Source organism: Plectropomus leopardus, chromosome 4 (assembly GCF_026936395.1).
Source record: "Plectropomus leopardus strain MGB_pleo_1.0 chromosome 4, ASM2693639v1, whole genome shotgun sequence".
NCBI lineage: Eukaryota > Metazoa > Chordata > Actinopteri > Perciformes > Serranidae > Plectropomus > Plectropomus leopardus.
This window is the reverse complement of record NC_142179.1, coordinates 19,049,622-19,064,882: the sequence shown is the minus strand read 5'-3', so window position 1 is coordinate 19,064,882 and position 15,261 is coordinate 19,049,622. Positions and strand designations below refer to the sequence as shown.

General features: G+C 40.4%; 2 protein-coding genes across 8 annotated transcripts in view; one reads left to right on the top strand and one right to left on the bottom strand.

Moving 5' to 3' along the window:
- LOC121943888 (uncharacterized) overlaps nucleotides 1–6,564 on the bottom strand; it is a 45,325-nt gene extending 38,761 nt beyond the window's left edge. For all 7 annotated transcript variants that reach the window (XM_088076704.1, XM_088076709.1, XM_088076710.1 and 4 more), the window contains exon 1: nucleotides 6,229–6,564. In XM_088076704.1, the coding sequence (XP_087932830.1) occupies nucleotides 6,229–6,267 (39 nt within the window). In that variant the 5' untranslated portion in view covers nucleotides 6,268–6,564. The remainder of the gene's footprint in view (nucleotides 1–6,228) is intronic.
- A 7,287-nt stretch (nucleotides 6,565–13,851) lies between these two features.
- Nucleotides 13,852–15,104, top strand: foxb2 (forkhead box B2). Its single transcript, XM_042487463.2, has one exon. The coding sequence runs from the start codon at nucleotides 14,142–14,144 to the stop codon at nucleotides 15,102–15,104; it is 963 nt and encodes a 320-aa protein (XP_042343397.1). The 5' UTR covers nucleotides 13,852–14,141.
- Nucleotides 15,105–15,261: the final 157 nt, after the last annotated feature.

The following is a 15,261-nucleotide window of genomic DNA, read 5'->3' as shown; positions in this document are numbered from 1 at the left end:
ACAAAAACAAAGAGTGGGAGGAAGTCTTGAAAATGTATGTTTCCTGGCTAGATTCTTGCCGGTCACCCAAACTGGCAACCTTACAGACCCAAGTTTAGGCCTGTATCCTCTTAATTGTCCAGTGTGTAGGATTTATGAGTTATATTAGCAAAAATTAAATATGGTATAATAAGGTACAGTGGTATAATGATATTTTTTGTCTTTTGTGTATAATCACAAATTGTTGTTTTCATTATGTTAGAATTTTATCTACACGAGGAGAAGGTCCTTGTTTATTGGGATCACCATGTGGCACTGCCATGTTTCTACAATAGCCCAGAATGGACAAGCCAGACATTGACTCTTTTGTGGTTTCACGTTTGCCACCATAGTTAGAAGCCCATCTGCAATGAGCAGTGCTGGAGTTACACTGATTTTAATGTGAAACTGCTTTATTCAGTGTTTCTAACTGTTTAAATCACTCGGTCTGCTTGTTTTGGAAAGGAAGAGACCTCAGGTGACCACAAATTAGCAGCCAAACAGCGTCATAAATACATGATTTGTAACATGAACCTGATATATTCAGTGTTTTTAACAGTTTAAATCAACGAAAAAAAGGAGACCACTCACTCTTTTGGTTGAAGAGGCCACCTCAAAGTGAATTTGCAACACATGATGAGGGTCACAACATGACACGACTTTATTTTCAGGGGTCAAAAGAGAAAAAGGTTGGGAACCACTGTTGTTAAGCATCTTCCAACCGAAGCTAACACAGAATACATTGGCTTTGTGGCCTTGACAAAATAACTTCAAAAGAAATTTATCAGAACTGTTCAAAGTGGTATAATCTTGACAACTCTATACAACTTTTGATACACCCTCTTAAAATTATTCAGCACAGTTATTCAGAAATGGTTCAGTCAGCTGCTATGACTTCCCTATCTACGTGTAGAGTTGGTTTACTTGTGATTGAAAAGGCTAGACATTATCGAATGATGATGCATTGTGCTTTAGTGTCAAGTCAGTTTGAGAAGAAGCTTTCCAAAAGCAAAGACGACTAAATGTTAACTGTGATGGACTATTGACACAATTAATGGAAGTCAATGGCTGCCTTGAAAGTACAAAATCCATCTACAAACTTATGGTGTTCAGCATGTTTTCTGAGCCTCACAGATTGCATTAACTTTTATTTAATTGGGTAATCCTATTTTCTCAGTTGTCACCCTGAATGCAAATGCTTTACATTTGTTATAATGTCAAATATATAATGGACTCTGGTCATTTCAAGGCATTTATTGCTGGCAATAGACGAATAAAGTAGTGGTAATAATGCATACAAAATGCAGTAGGTGTCTTGTTTCTGCTCGTAGGGCCAGATGGATAAATTAAATGAGTGGAGAAGAAATGAGAGACCAAAGCACAGAGAGGGAGGGGAGGAGGGAGGTTAGAGGCCGTTGATTAGACTGAGAATGAGAGAGGAAGGAGTGCGGTGGGATTGGAGGAAGGAGGGAAATGAGTTTGAAGAGGCTTATGAAAAAGAGGGCTGAAACGTAGGCAGTGTGGGCAGCAGATTGATAAGTCCGACATGAAAAGGAGGTGTGGAAAAGGGGAGCAGAAAAGAAATCAAGGATAGACAGGTGAAAAAATGTGATAGGGAGAAGAAAGAAAAAGGAGGAAGAAATTAGATAAGAAGGAGTGAAGATGAGCGAGGCAAAGAGGTGGAGAGGGAGGGAGAGAACACTATGAAGAAGAGGAAAGAGGAGAAGGTGTGTGTGACAGAGAGCTGGAGAGGGGGAGGAGGTCTGCAGCCAGTACTTTGATTGGAGGGAGAGAGAGAAGAATAAATCAATACTAGATAGCCAGAGAAAGGAAGCGATGCATTAGCAGGAGAAAAGGCCACTCAGTGTCTGTTCTACTGCAGCCGGAGAACACAGGTGTGTGTATGTGTGTGTGTTTGTGTGTGTATGAGCAGGCATTGGCCATCTGATATCCTTCAATCTGAGTGCTCTCCCTCTGAGCTCCATCTTCCTTTCTCACCACATTCAGCCTCTCCTCTCATCCTCTCCTCTCCTCTCCTGCTGCCTCAATTTGTATACTCAGCCAAATATTACTCTGAGATAAGGAGATTTACTCGCTTGCTGTAATTTCTCCTCGCATAAAATTTGTGGGGCAGTTAAATTCAACCTTTGAATGTATTCTGAATCTGTAAATATTTTCATTTCTGGAGCCAGACTGACCAGGCACATTAGACTGAAGTCAAGGAAACAGAGTAAACAACTCATCACTTTTTTTTTTTTTTTTTTTTTTACAAACTATCGGTCTCATATACTTCTTTCAGAATACAGAGACAGTTTCAGCAAATATTACATAACTTTATATTAATAAAAGTTAACAACTGTATACAAGTTTAGTATGCAACACTAGCCACCATGCCACATAATATACGTTCACACATTTACACTTAAAAAAAGCCATTATATCCAATGTATGCCTTTCATACAATATATACAATATTTGTATTTGAAAAAAAAAGACAAAAAACTGTGAAAATTTAGGTTACCCAATTTCAGTAACTTATTAAAGATGGATTCAATATTCTGAAGAACATGTCAGTCCAAGCTTTCTGTGTTTTCTTTTCTAACTTTTTTCACGTTTATTCATGCTAATAAATGCTTTAAAAAATATTGCAACTTCTGTAACCAACCTTCTTTTTCACAGCAGGAGAGCTTTGAAAGACAGTGAAGGCAACTTGGACCTCTTTTACATAACAATTTGTTTTATGTCTCAGCCTTTATCTGTTGTAGTAAGTATTTACTGGGATGAAAAGTAACAAATGCTGGAGCACCCTAAATACACATGGTGTTTGAAAATTACCTGTTCTTTTTTTTAAACTTTGGGTTGACCAAATTTTGGCACAAAGCGCAAACCTAAAGCAAGAATCCATGTGGCCCTAAAAAATCCTTTTCAGGTATGTGAGTGTGTGTTATAGTATATGTGTGGGCGTATTAGTGTTCAGACTGAGAAGGACAGATGGTGGATGTCCACTCAGCACATTGCCATAGCTCTATGCCAAATGATGGGAGAGTGGCGGAGGGAGAGCCTTGGACCTATACAGAGTGAGAAACTGAGTGAGAAAGAAAGAGAGGTTCAGCAAGCACTAAGAGCCCGGCCAATTAGAGGTATGGATGTTCTGGACGACGGCCATACAGAGAGTAAAGAGAGAGAGAGAGACAGAAAGGGAGAATGGCAGAGAGTGGTCAGCAAAATAGCGACTCATCAAAGACTATATTGGAGAGCTGGGACAGAGAGATAAAGTGTGTCTGTGTATGTGTGCATGAAAAAGAAATGGTTGATAATCATGACATGTGTTACACTTTATCTGCAACCTCCATGACACTCATCAGTTGCCCACCTTATCACTCAATTACCCTGCTGTGCTCTGATCTGCGGATTTGCGTCTTTGATCTTCTCTTCCCCTCAGCTTTCCCCGATGTTTATGTGAAGTACATCCCAGATAAAAAGCTCTTATCCTCTTTAAATTTAATTCCAGACAGGCTGTTCAAATGCATGTTTGTATTGTGCGGACAGACACCTGTTTACATGAATACTTTGATTATTATGAATACTACAGCATGGTTGAAAATATAATTAAATTGGAGAAAGAAAAAAAAAACCCAAACAAAAACGAATCCAAGCCTGCATCCTGGATAATCTTAACCTTATACGAATGTAGTAACAGCATACTGGTGTAAATATCAACACATTTTCTCCAGTATCCCTTTAACTAAAAGATATTTTGATAATGTTTAAGTTAATTATGTTTTATTTTAGGATTACCCACCTTCAAAAACATGTTTTACTTCTCATTATTTACTAGCAGGGGTGTATGATACATTGTTTTGGATTTATACAATGATCAGTGATCCAGAATCTTAGAACTGAAAACATCGATATATATGATCACATTAGAAAACTAAAAAAACCTTTATTTTGAAATTCCCATTGCACTTCTGCATCACCATTTCCATTCAACCACACCTCCTTAATAAATGTTCAACAGTGCTAGCAGCCCAGCACAAGGTGGAAAATGGTAAGCAGCTAAGACAATACAATAAGGATATTTGCTGAGATTATCTCATATTGATCACAGACCCCTGATTTGAATCAAATTTAGATCACATGTCCAAAGAATTCATATATCGTATTGTAATTTAAAAATTCGAAAAACAAATTACACCCCTATCTACCACTAAATCAGATTTTGTACAAATGAACACCATCACTGATATTATTATCTATGGCCAGGAAGTGTACAGTTTGGACTTTAACATGCTCAAACAATATATTATGTACTTTTGTCTGCTGATGAAGATTATGTGATATGACCAAAAGCTTTAAGAAAAGCTACTCAATAGACTTTAAGATGAGATTGTTTTGTCAACTTATGTTTCAAAGGTCTCTAAATGCATGTGTTTTTGAAACTGGATAAATGAGACTTGGATTATACTGCATGAGTTGTGTGACAGTTTGTAAACAAATGTTTTGATATGGTTTTGCTGTTGTTAAAGGCGGTCCCCAATAAACAAATATGTTTGCAGTTTTCCTTGGAGGTGTGGGAGAAATACAAAGTTTTCTTCACAAATTCAAGGTAACAAAGCATGACCAACTGATATATAAATGGTTATTTTGTGGGTAAAGTGTTTCTTTAATGTACTCAAAAAAGGAAATGTGAGCATCTACAATTTCATGACAAATGGGCAAATGCATATGTTCATGAAGATCATGTGATCTGATCAAAAGCCCCAGAACTATATCTGCTTGAGCCTTAAAGGTCTAGTGTGTAGGATTTAGTGGCATCTAGGGGTGAAGTTGCAAAACTCTAATTTCTCCTGTGTGCCTTCTCATGTAGGAGAACTACGACGGCCATCATTAGAATGCAAATGGTCTGATCTAGAGCCAGTGTTTGGTTTGTCTCTTCTAAGATAACTAAAAAGAAAATGATTCTTATAAATAATAATCTAATGACAACATAGTTATACATTTTATATACCAGTTTCACCAATGGTGCTCCTACAGCCGACGGAATGGACCCTTAAGGTGAGATAGTTTTGACAACTATGGCTTATGTTTATGCTGGGATTTTCCCTGTTAACTTTAAAATAAGGAACAATTTTGCCCACAGACAGTTTGCAAGAAATTGATATCCAATTGTATGAAAAGATAAGTAAATCATGTCAAAACTGCATCAAGATGACAAACTAACCAAAAACAGCGAAATATGTCACTGAACAATAGTGTGTGTGTGGTCTTCACAGGCCGACAGAGTTATTGCTGCTCAATTTCTGACATTGACAGGTGCCCGGACATGTTCTATATTCATTAAATGAAAAGAAAAGGCATCTAACTCAGCCAAAATATAAATGCCTTAAGTGCAGCCATGCCAACCAACGTGCCAACAAACACTGAGTCATCACAAATACACTTTGAGAATACACTGTAAGCAGCTAAAAAAAACCTTTGAAAGAGACCATTATGTCCATGTACTGCAACTGATAATATGGGCATGGCATTTAAACATAAACATATAGAAAGAGCAGTCTCAATGGCCCTGTAGCCCATGGCCTCAAGGCATGTGCATCATCCACGAAAGACTCCCCTGATGTGAACGTCAGCGCAAATGTTGTAGGCCACCCCTGACAGACTAAATGTACACAGGCCAGAAATGTAAAAAGAACTGAACCACATATCTATTATCTACAACAATATGCAAATATGTATGCCCCAAAGGCTCCACAGTCATTTAGTCTATATAAATTAGGTTGTTTAGTTTTTGCATGAGGCTTTTTTTAATGTGTGAACAGATATTCAGTCCTGGATCAAATGCAAATCATGAGTCAGTATCTGCAGAGCAACCAGATAGCAAGGAAGGACAGCCTCTGGCTAAACTTGTTGATGTCACGCCTCCCCCTCATCAGAGATCAGCTCCTCATTCAAATTCACACACTGATGTTCCTGTGAACACAACGAGCTTATTGTATGGGGCCAAACACGCCTTCCTTTCCACTGTGCTGTCATATTGTCGATCTACAGGTGCTTGTGGGACCGAAGGGACGTGAAAGGCTTTTTGCCGTGCGCTTTTTTTCAGCAACAGGAACACAGCCTGTAGCACAGCAGTATCAGCCTTTCCGTCATGGTCTCATTCATTACACCCACAACCTGGTGTTATAACGCTGAAGGCTCTCAACTCACCCCGAGTCTGCTCTGGACCCTCCGCAAATACTCTTCCATGTCGGCCTGCGTCGCTACGGCGTCGCTGCAGCTCTCTCCATAGACCAAGTTTCGGCAATAACGCTGCTGATGCGTGTGTACGTGTGTGTGTGTGTTTTTCTCTCCGCTCCCGAGTCCCCCCGCTGCGCTTGCACTGCAGCACTCTCTGCTGCTGTGTGTGCCGTCGGTCCTCCCCTTCTCAACGGGGTGAACCCACAACACCAAGCAGTGGGTGTGACGGCAGGAAGAGGAGATCCGACGGAGGCGCGCTCGGTGATTCAACCGCGCTCCCTGCGGTAGGAAGCCCCTCCAACCGTCCCCCGCACACGCGCGCGCACGCGCGCCCACACACACACACACACACACACACACACACACACACACACACACACACAACTATCCTATACCGCACATAGCCTCAGCGTCTACCAATGACAAAACGTAGTGAATGATGTCTATACTAGGCTAGCGCTCCAGCACCACGGACAGCACCCTTTCATTGCCACTTGCTTTACTGGTGATTTCAGCACCTTCACACTTCTGAGGAACGGGAAATAATGCATAGTTAATGTTTGGTAACGTTTCCAATGCCGCAGTTTTCACACATTTTTTTTCCGTTTTGCCGCAATATGATCAAATCCACTGCCAGAATCAAAATGCACTGCGATGCCCCTCTGGATTGTGAGTGTGACAGGAAGCACTTTAATTAATCTGAGAGGTGACCGTGGGAGCAACAACCACAGAAAACAGAGAACACACCAAGACATAAACTCTCTCTCTCTCGCTCACACACGAAAGTCAGCCAGCACTGAAACTTTAATATTTAAAATGGACATGGCATTCATCATTAGGTCAGGGTGCCACTAGAATTATCTTTTTATATATTACTCTCTCTCTCTCTGGCTCTCTTTCTCTCTTCAATACAATTCAAAGTTGCTTTATTGGCATGACTACTGCAAAGCATCATTTTGACAAAGCATGTAACATAAACATTACACAATATATGAATAAAATTAAACAGTAGTTAATTATATGAATATCTCTTAATAATATCTCTATAAATATCTATCTGTGTGCAACCAACAAGCTGGAGATTTAAAAAGCAGCTAGCAGCAATTAGCAACTAACTCAAAGAAGAAGAACAGCAGCCACAAATGTCCGCAAATTGAGAAAAACAATTAGATTCAGAAGCTCCTTACCCTCTGAGCAGAGGACAAGATCAATCGCAATATAACAGAGATGGTAAATGATTGTGATTGCCACGTAATGCCATTGTTATTGTTTAGATGTGAATGTTATATGTCACACTAGAGGCTGACGGTGTTATATTAAATGTCATGCCTGTCATTGCCTCTTTTGCTTCCACGATGCTGGCATACTGTCTAGCGGCCCCCAATAAGAAACCCTCTGTGTATTATACAGCTGATGTACCAACCAGTACTTACATCATACGGAGGAATGCTAGTCAGCCTCCTAACTAAACACAACTTTGTTTAGGAAGTGCACCATCCGGGCAAACTTTAAACTGAAATTAATAAAGGTCTTACATTCTCGGACATTTCCATTATCACACAGGTCCCTTTCACAAGACAGGGTCACAACCTTAAGATAATAATACATGACCTGCTTTTGTAATGAAATTACTAAAAAGCCACTGACATTCAGCTTTTGGGGCAACTGGGGGTCTGGGAACCATAGACAGGTGCCTTCTTTGCAATACTATGTGTAGGCCTTGACAACCAAAATGAAATAATGCAAGAAGTAGTATAGTAATTACAAGATCACAAAAGATGAAGATTTTTTTCTTATAAAAAGACAAAATACTAACTTTTAACTATGGAACGCAGTGCAGGAACAAGCACTTTTGTCACTCTCAGCCAAAAACAAACAAAACAAAACAAAAACAAAAGCACTAATACTCATAACACATGCATGTAGAGTTTGTGTGTGTGCTAATTTCACTGTTACTGTCAGTGGCTTTTAGTTCTGTGCCACATTCAATTTCAATTCATTCAGTAACCTAACAGATTTTACTGGAGTACGCATTATGAACATCTCTAAAACATGTGACGGTTTCCCATTTGTGGTGAGGTTAGTGATACTCTGGTTTCAAAGTAATGGAGGCTGTGTTAGTGCACTGTCAATGTAGGGAGCCAATTGGTCTTTGCACTTTTAGACCAGAGTCAAGCCAGACATGATCCCTATGTCTTCCAGTCACAATCTTCAAAATAAAAAATATGTAATAATAATAATCATATATACATAGATGATTTTTTTGAGTGATAGTGTGAATTGTACTAAGTGACATCAGACATGCTATATCATTAGCATATTTGAAATACCTTTTTATGGGAAAGCATTTATGAATAGTTAATGCTGCTAGGTTTTCATTATCCTTTAGCAGCCATTGTAAACTACTGAACTTTTCAAACTTTACTTTATTCCCTAGTGTTTATACGTAATCACTGCATTGTTTGCATTTTTTAAAAATGCATTATTGTTGCCTTGGTTTTATTTGCTACTTTTCTTAAAAGCACTTGTAAACCTTGTTAAGAAAAGTGCTATATGAATAAAGCTTATTTTTTATTATTATTACTATATATATGTATATTTATATATGTGTGCGTGTGTGTGTGTGAGAGAGAGTGTGTGTATATATATACACAGGGCTACAAAGATTAGTGTCTCTGAAACAAAAACCACACATCCTGTAACATACTGAATATTAACTGATGTCATTATATTTTTTCCTGTATGATTCTTACGTGCAGGGACCCCCAATTGGGCAGAGCATTTTCAATAGCTGACTTCTGGTAGCACACAAATAGGGCCAGTAAAGAGACAGACTACTTGTATTCCAACAATTGTGGGACACACAATTTATTTTTTAACTGCCTGCTCCCTGCAGCATAACTAAAACCATCCGCTACCATGAGATTTGTGTTCAGTCCTGCAGGACCTCAGTCCCAAAACAGACCTCTAAAATAGCTCTCCTACACACTTGGCATACGGTTGGTTGCAACCTCCCATTCTTTTAAACCTCTGGTTGATGATCTTTTTGAAAAGCTGAGGTTGAAGTTAGGGTTTTATCTCAGGAACCAGTCCTGTTTCTCCTTTGAGGTCAGAAAAGGACTGGTTGCTGCTACATTTTTACCCGTTCTGTATTTCGTGGATCTGTTGTACATGAATTCATCTGCACATCACTTGCACATGTTAGATACTGTATATCATAATGCAGTGAGATTTGTTACAAATTGTTAAGCGCTCACTCATCACTGTACTTTTTGTTCCAGGGCTGGTTGGCCATCTTTGACCTTTCATAGGCTCAGTCATTAGTATTTGTACATTTATAAAGCCTCATTGTGTAAACTCTCTTCTTACATTTGCAATTTGATTGACCAGAGATCTGATTGTAGTTTGTGATCACAAGATTTAGATTTGTTGTCTTTTTTGTGTGCACAGACTGAGCTGGGAAACAAAGCTTTTATCTGCTCTACTCCCCTAACTTGGAATAGCCTTCAAAAAGATTTGAAATATAAGAACTGGTCTCTCTGCCTGGTTTTACAGCTCTCATAAGTACAAGGGTGAATGAATCAGTTCCTGCTTGTCACTGTGCATAGGTGTTTTAAATACTTCTACATGTCAGTGTATATTATCGTATGTTTTTATCATTGTTCTAATTACGTTTATATTTGTCTGTAACATTTTCTTATGCCGCTGACTCAGCCAGGATGCCCTTGAAAAAGATATAGTTGATCTCAATGGGACTTACCCGGTTAAATATGGATTAAATAAAATTAAAATAAAAGAAAAACATATCACCACTAGATGCCACTAAATCCTACACACTAGACCTTTAAAACAAATGAATACCCCTATACCCTGACAGTCTGTGAAAGCTGAGGCGAACCTCACTGCTATGTATACTTAAACACATTTTAAGAAAACCAGACAAGAAAACCAGCTACAGGATTGATTTTGTGGCTGACAAAAGAAAAGAGGGCCTTATGAATTAATGTATGAGAGGCAGGGAGAGGTATATGAAAGAAGGTCACCTCAGTGAAGTTCAGATAAGTAGGTGGGTGATTGGTCAGTGCTCTTAGTCAGTCTATGAGCATGTTATGAGTGTAGGCTACAAATCCCTCTAATACATTATGGCTCTTTTCAGTGAGAACACAAGCAATATGAAAGATGTATAGATAAGGTGCCAAAAAAGGTGTGGAGGAGGAAAACCTCAGCGCTTTGCTTGATGTCCCTCTGAATTAAGTCACAGACAGTTAAAAAGACAGCAGCACAGCAGCCATCTTCAAGGAGGAAGGTAAATTATAGTGAACTGTACAAGGTCCGCATCAGTACCACAGTCTACAGTCTTTTCATTTAGAAAATACTACTGTAAAGAAAAGGAATGCAGATTCCCCCGTTACTCTTATCACACTGCAAAATGCTCCTAAGTTGACAATGGCAGGGCATGTAGATGTAGCAGCACAGGCAACAGTGTGTTTCTTCAACAAGCGCATAAATAATTACAAAAACTTAATACAAAGAAAAAGTAATTCTAATAATTAAAATGATAATAGAAAATACCAAAATTCCTCTCCACATCTTTTTTTAATCATCAACATGTCAGGATCTTGCATGTGCTCTTAAAAATGCCAGGTTAATCTTTTATTTTTGCTCTTTTCAACTTCAGATTTTGAACCCATTAAAGTCAAAATGATGACTAAAAAGTGATGATTCTATAAAATTATTCTCTGCACATCTATAGATACTCAGTATGAAACTTATTTAGCCTCTCCATGTTTTGACAAATTTAAAGGAACGCTTTACTGTACAGCACTGTCCAATACAACAGCACCACAAATTACAATATAAAAATAACAAGAGTTGTTAACATTTCTCTGGCACAATCAAATTGAAGCTCTAAAAGTATAAATAGCAAGTTGTTTTGGATTTCATTGCACTGTTGGGTATTACTGTTATTTTGTCCACCCCTGTGAAGAATATGCTTTGAATTAATATAGCTTTAAAATTATGCAGATGAAGGATCCAAATATTTATTTTTATACAGGCAGACACTGGTGTGTTTAAAATGTGAAATTATTAATTAGGTTTGGGCAAAATAAGGACAAAGCTGATGTATAATAATCATTCGTTTTAATTTACTGACAGTTTTGTTATTGCTGTTTTGGAAGTTTTAAGTTAGAGAGTTTGGGAAGCAGACTGAAAGCTGTGCAGTAAGTTTTCCACTGTGATGAATTATGATGGATAATGATACATAGTTATACCTTAGACTGAGATAACTCTTGAAGGCAACAGGCAGACACATTGCATCCTTGATCCATAATGCTTGCTCGCTTTTTTATGGGGAAACGGAAAGATCTGTCGTATTTTGCCTCTAAATAATTTCCCATTACACAAGTAAAGCTTACAGCGTCTGCACCACAGTCCTAAACTGGTTTAATTTTCCATAGAAAACAATAGGCCTCGCTAATTGATTTTAATGGCTCTCTCCGCGACGATGAGCCCCTTATGACTTTGAGAGAGGTCTTTAAGATTATTATTATTAGTATAATTGCCATTACCCCCACACTTTCCCTTTGCGAATGGGAGACAGAGAGAGAATATCTTTGCCCTTAAGCTGAACAAATAATTATTAGAGACAGGAAACAAACAGACGACCGTCACTCACACGCACGCAAACACACGCACACACACATATAAACGCTCCACCTTAGAGCAGACCCCCTCCTGGCGACCCTCATTCCCTCCGCCGCCCTCTTCGTGCAGCGTGCCGCTTGTAATTTATGCAAAATTAATTGATACATCTTTTATAATTGATGTGCTGTAAACTTAATGAGTAATTTATGTAATTAGTCAATTAAGGATAATTCCAGCATATGTTCCGTATGCCCAGAAGGTGTGCTTTACAACTAGTTATTTGTCCAGGAGTTGGGTGCAGGCGAAGACTGCCGTAGACTACCTAATTAATTTTGTTATGCAGATCAGCCACGGTGTCTATTTAACGGCCCCCTTTGTGAAAACAGATTTAATATTGATCTTTCCCGGGCGTTTAAAGAGGATGCTTTTACCCGCGTTGGCCTCTGAGGGCCTCAGAGTTTCAAAACTCATTTTTCAGGCGCCAGGAAAACAATTAGAAAACCAAAAAAAACAAGAGCAGCAACGACTTTCTTTATTTAGCGAGGGATATATAAATGCTCACTCTTTCTCAAGCGAAGTGGCTCTAAAAAAGTGATTTTCCTTGCAATTACATGATGTCTTTAAAATATGCTCTCCGTCGACACAGTTGACCTTTTGAGTGGGTTTGAAGGACTGAGACATAACGGGAGAGATACACCGGCTAATTAATTGACACAGTTTTGAATATTCATACCTAATACAGAGAGCTTGCCCTTAATTACATTGTTGGACTTCTCTCCTAGGAGGCTAAATCACGAAAGGCTTAATTATTGTAATGTATTCGGGGCCCCACCGGGGCACCGGGGAAGACAGGAGCCGTCAAGGACCCAGCCATGACACCTGGCTGGAGAGAAAAAATATACGGGAAGAGGAGCAGCTTTTGTTGTTCTCCGCTGAACAGAATTCAGAGCAGGGGATGAAGTTTGTTTACATCCTTGTAGGATTCACCGGAGAGTGTTTGAACAGACAGACAGCCGCCGGACTCCCCTCTCAGCAATTAATCAACAACAGCCCCCTCTCCCTCTCTTTCTGTGTGCGTTTGTGTGTGCGCGCGCGCTCCTGTAATTGAGAGCAGAGCGCACTGATGATTGTGCGCAAAGGAAGACATGATTTATTGTTTGCAAAGTCTGAAAAGTGCAGTCGAGCAAATTTAACAAAGAGGTTGTATTTATAATTTCCATTTTTTACTATTTATTTCCTCTAGTGAAATGTGCAAAGTTGGCGATTCAAACCTACATCCTCCGTCACTGTTATTGAAGTCATGTTATTTTAACACAAGACGTCTTGATTTTAAAAAATACGAAATGTTAATGACACGTTAATCTTTATATGCAAAGCAATTGAGCCTTCAAACGCCACAGCATTACAGTGTCTCCCATACTAACTGATTAAATGCTGTTTATTTCCAAAGAGGTCAAAGGTCATGGTCAGTTACAGGGGAGCAGTCACGGAGCTGTTGGAGATTTAGCAACTTCCTGAAAGACATCTAAGAGAGTTGTCACTTTAAACACAGTTTAGTGCTTAAAATCAGTCACTCCGGTTATTTTCTGTCCCTGTGTACTTTACGCAGGACTCTTTGATTGGCAAACAGGAGATTAGAGGCAAATGCGTGTCTTACACGCACCACCCACAACTCATTTTTATTCATTTCTTTACCCATCCCTCTCTCTCTCTCTTACCCACGCACGCACACACAGCCCTCTGCTCTCCCCTGACGTGTCCCCTAAGTGTCTGGATAACAGATAATAGAGTCAGCGACCTGCGGGGGTCTTACAAAAGCGGCGCTCAGCGAGTGGAAGCATCGCACAAGAGGAGAGGAGCACACACACCTCACACAGACAGCGAAGCCAACTGGCCTCACACATCCTTCAACCGCCGAGGACACTGGAGGACCTCTTAACTTTTACGCACAGAGACTGACTTTTACGCACAAAGCCCAGAGCTTAATTTGACAGAGAAAAGTCTATAAAAGAAACTTTGTTGGGATGCAGGAGCTTCTGAAGGATCTCACCTGACAGCAGCGGGCCTTTAGGCTATAAAACGAAAATTTACCTGCTTCTAATTTGATGGCTCAGAAGTTTGGAACAGATCCGTCAGATGGAGACCGATAAAACTGTTAAGTTGGTTTCTTAAATTATAGCATTTAAAAAACTTCAAAGGTTGTTTATCTAAACATTCAAACTTTTAGATAACCAGTCATGCCTCGTCCTGGGAAGAACTCTTACAGCGACCAGAAGCCCCCATATTCCTACATCTCACTGACAGCGATGGCTATCCAGAACTCATCCGAAAAGATGCTGCCTCTCAGTGACATTTACAAGTTCATCATGGACAGGTTTCCGTATTATAGAGAGAATACCCAGCGGTGGCAAAACTCTCTGCGACACAACCTCTCCTTTAACGACTGCTTCATCAAGATCCCCCGGCGGCCTGATCAGCCCGGAAAGGGCAGCTTCTGGGCTCTGCACCCGGACTGTGGTGACATGTTTGAGAACGGCAGCTTCCTGAGGAGACGGAAGCGCTTTAAGGTGCTGCGCGCGGAGCACATGGCCTGCAAGAGCTCCCCGATGATGCACTACTTTCACCATCACCACCACCACCACCCCGGCAGCAAACTGGCCACAGCATCCGGCCACCACGACCCCTCAGCTGGCCCTGCAAGCACCGTGGGTCGGCTCCCTCACTTTCAGGGTTACGGGGGCATTACTTGCGCACAGTCCGGCGGGTTTAAGCATCCATTCGCCATCGAGAACATCATAGGACGGGACTACAAGGGTGTGATGGCCAGCGGGCTCCCTCTCACCTCTGTCATGCACCACCTGGGTTACCCGGTGCCCCCGCAGCTCAGCAGCGTGGTCAACTCCATGTGGCCGCATGTCGGGATGCTGTCGGAGTCCATGGGTGGCGTGCACGTGCCCGCATCATCCGAGTACGCGCCCTTCAGCGTGTCAGCAAAAGGCCTGTACCACAATGCCAACGGGCAGACCCTGCCGGCCGTCCCCGTACCAATTAAACCCACCCCATCCCTGGGTCCCATGCCCAGTTTGACGGGGCTACAGTCCAGCCCGGCCCAGCTCTGCTCACCGGTCTCAGTGATGGAAAAAAGCGATCTGCTGGAGGGGAAAGGCAACCCTCTACACCCGGCGCTCCTTCTGTCCTAGCCGGGTAAATTGCTGGTCATTTTTGAAAAGTAACGCAAACAAGAAGGACATTGTTATTGCATAAAAAAAACTATCAGCAGAATCATCGTTTAAGTTAAGTGCAGCTGCAGGAAAGTAGTAAACACTAAGGTTAACATTGTGCTGTGTAATGAATTTT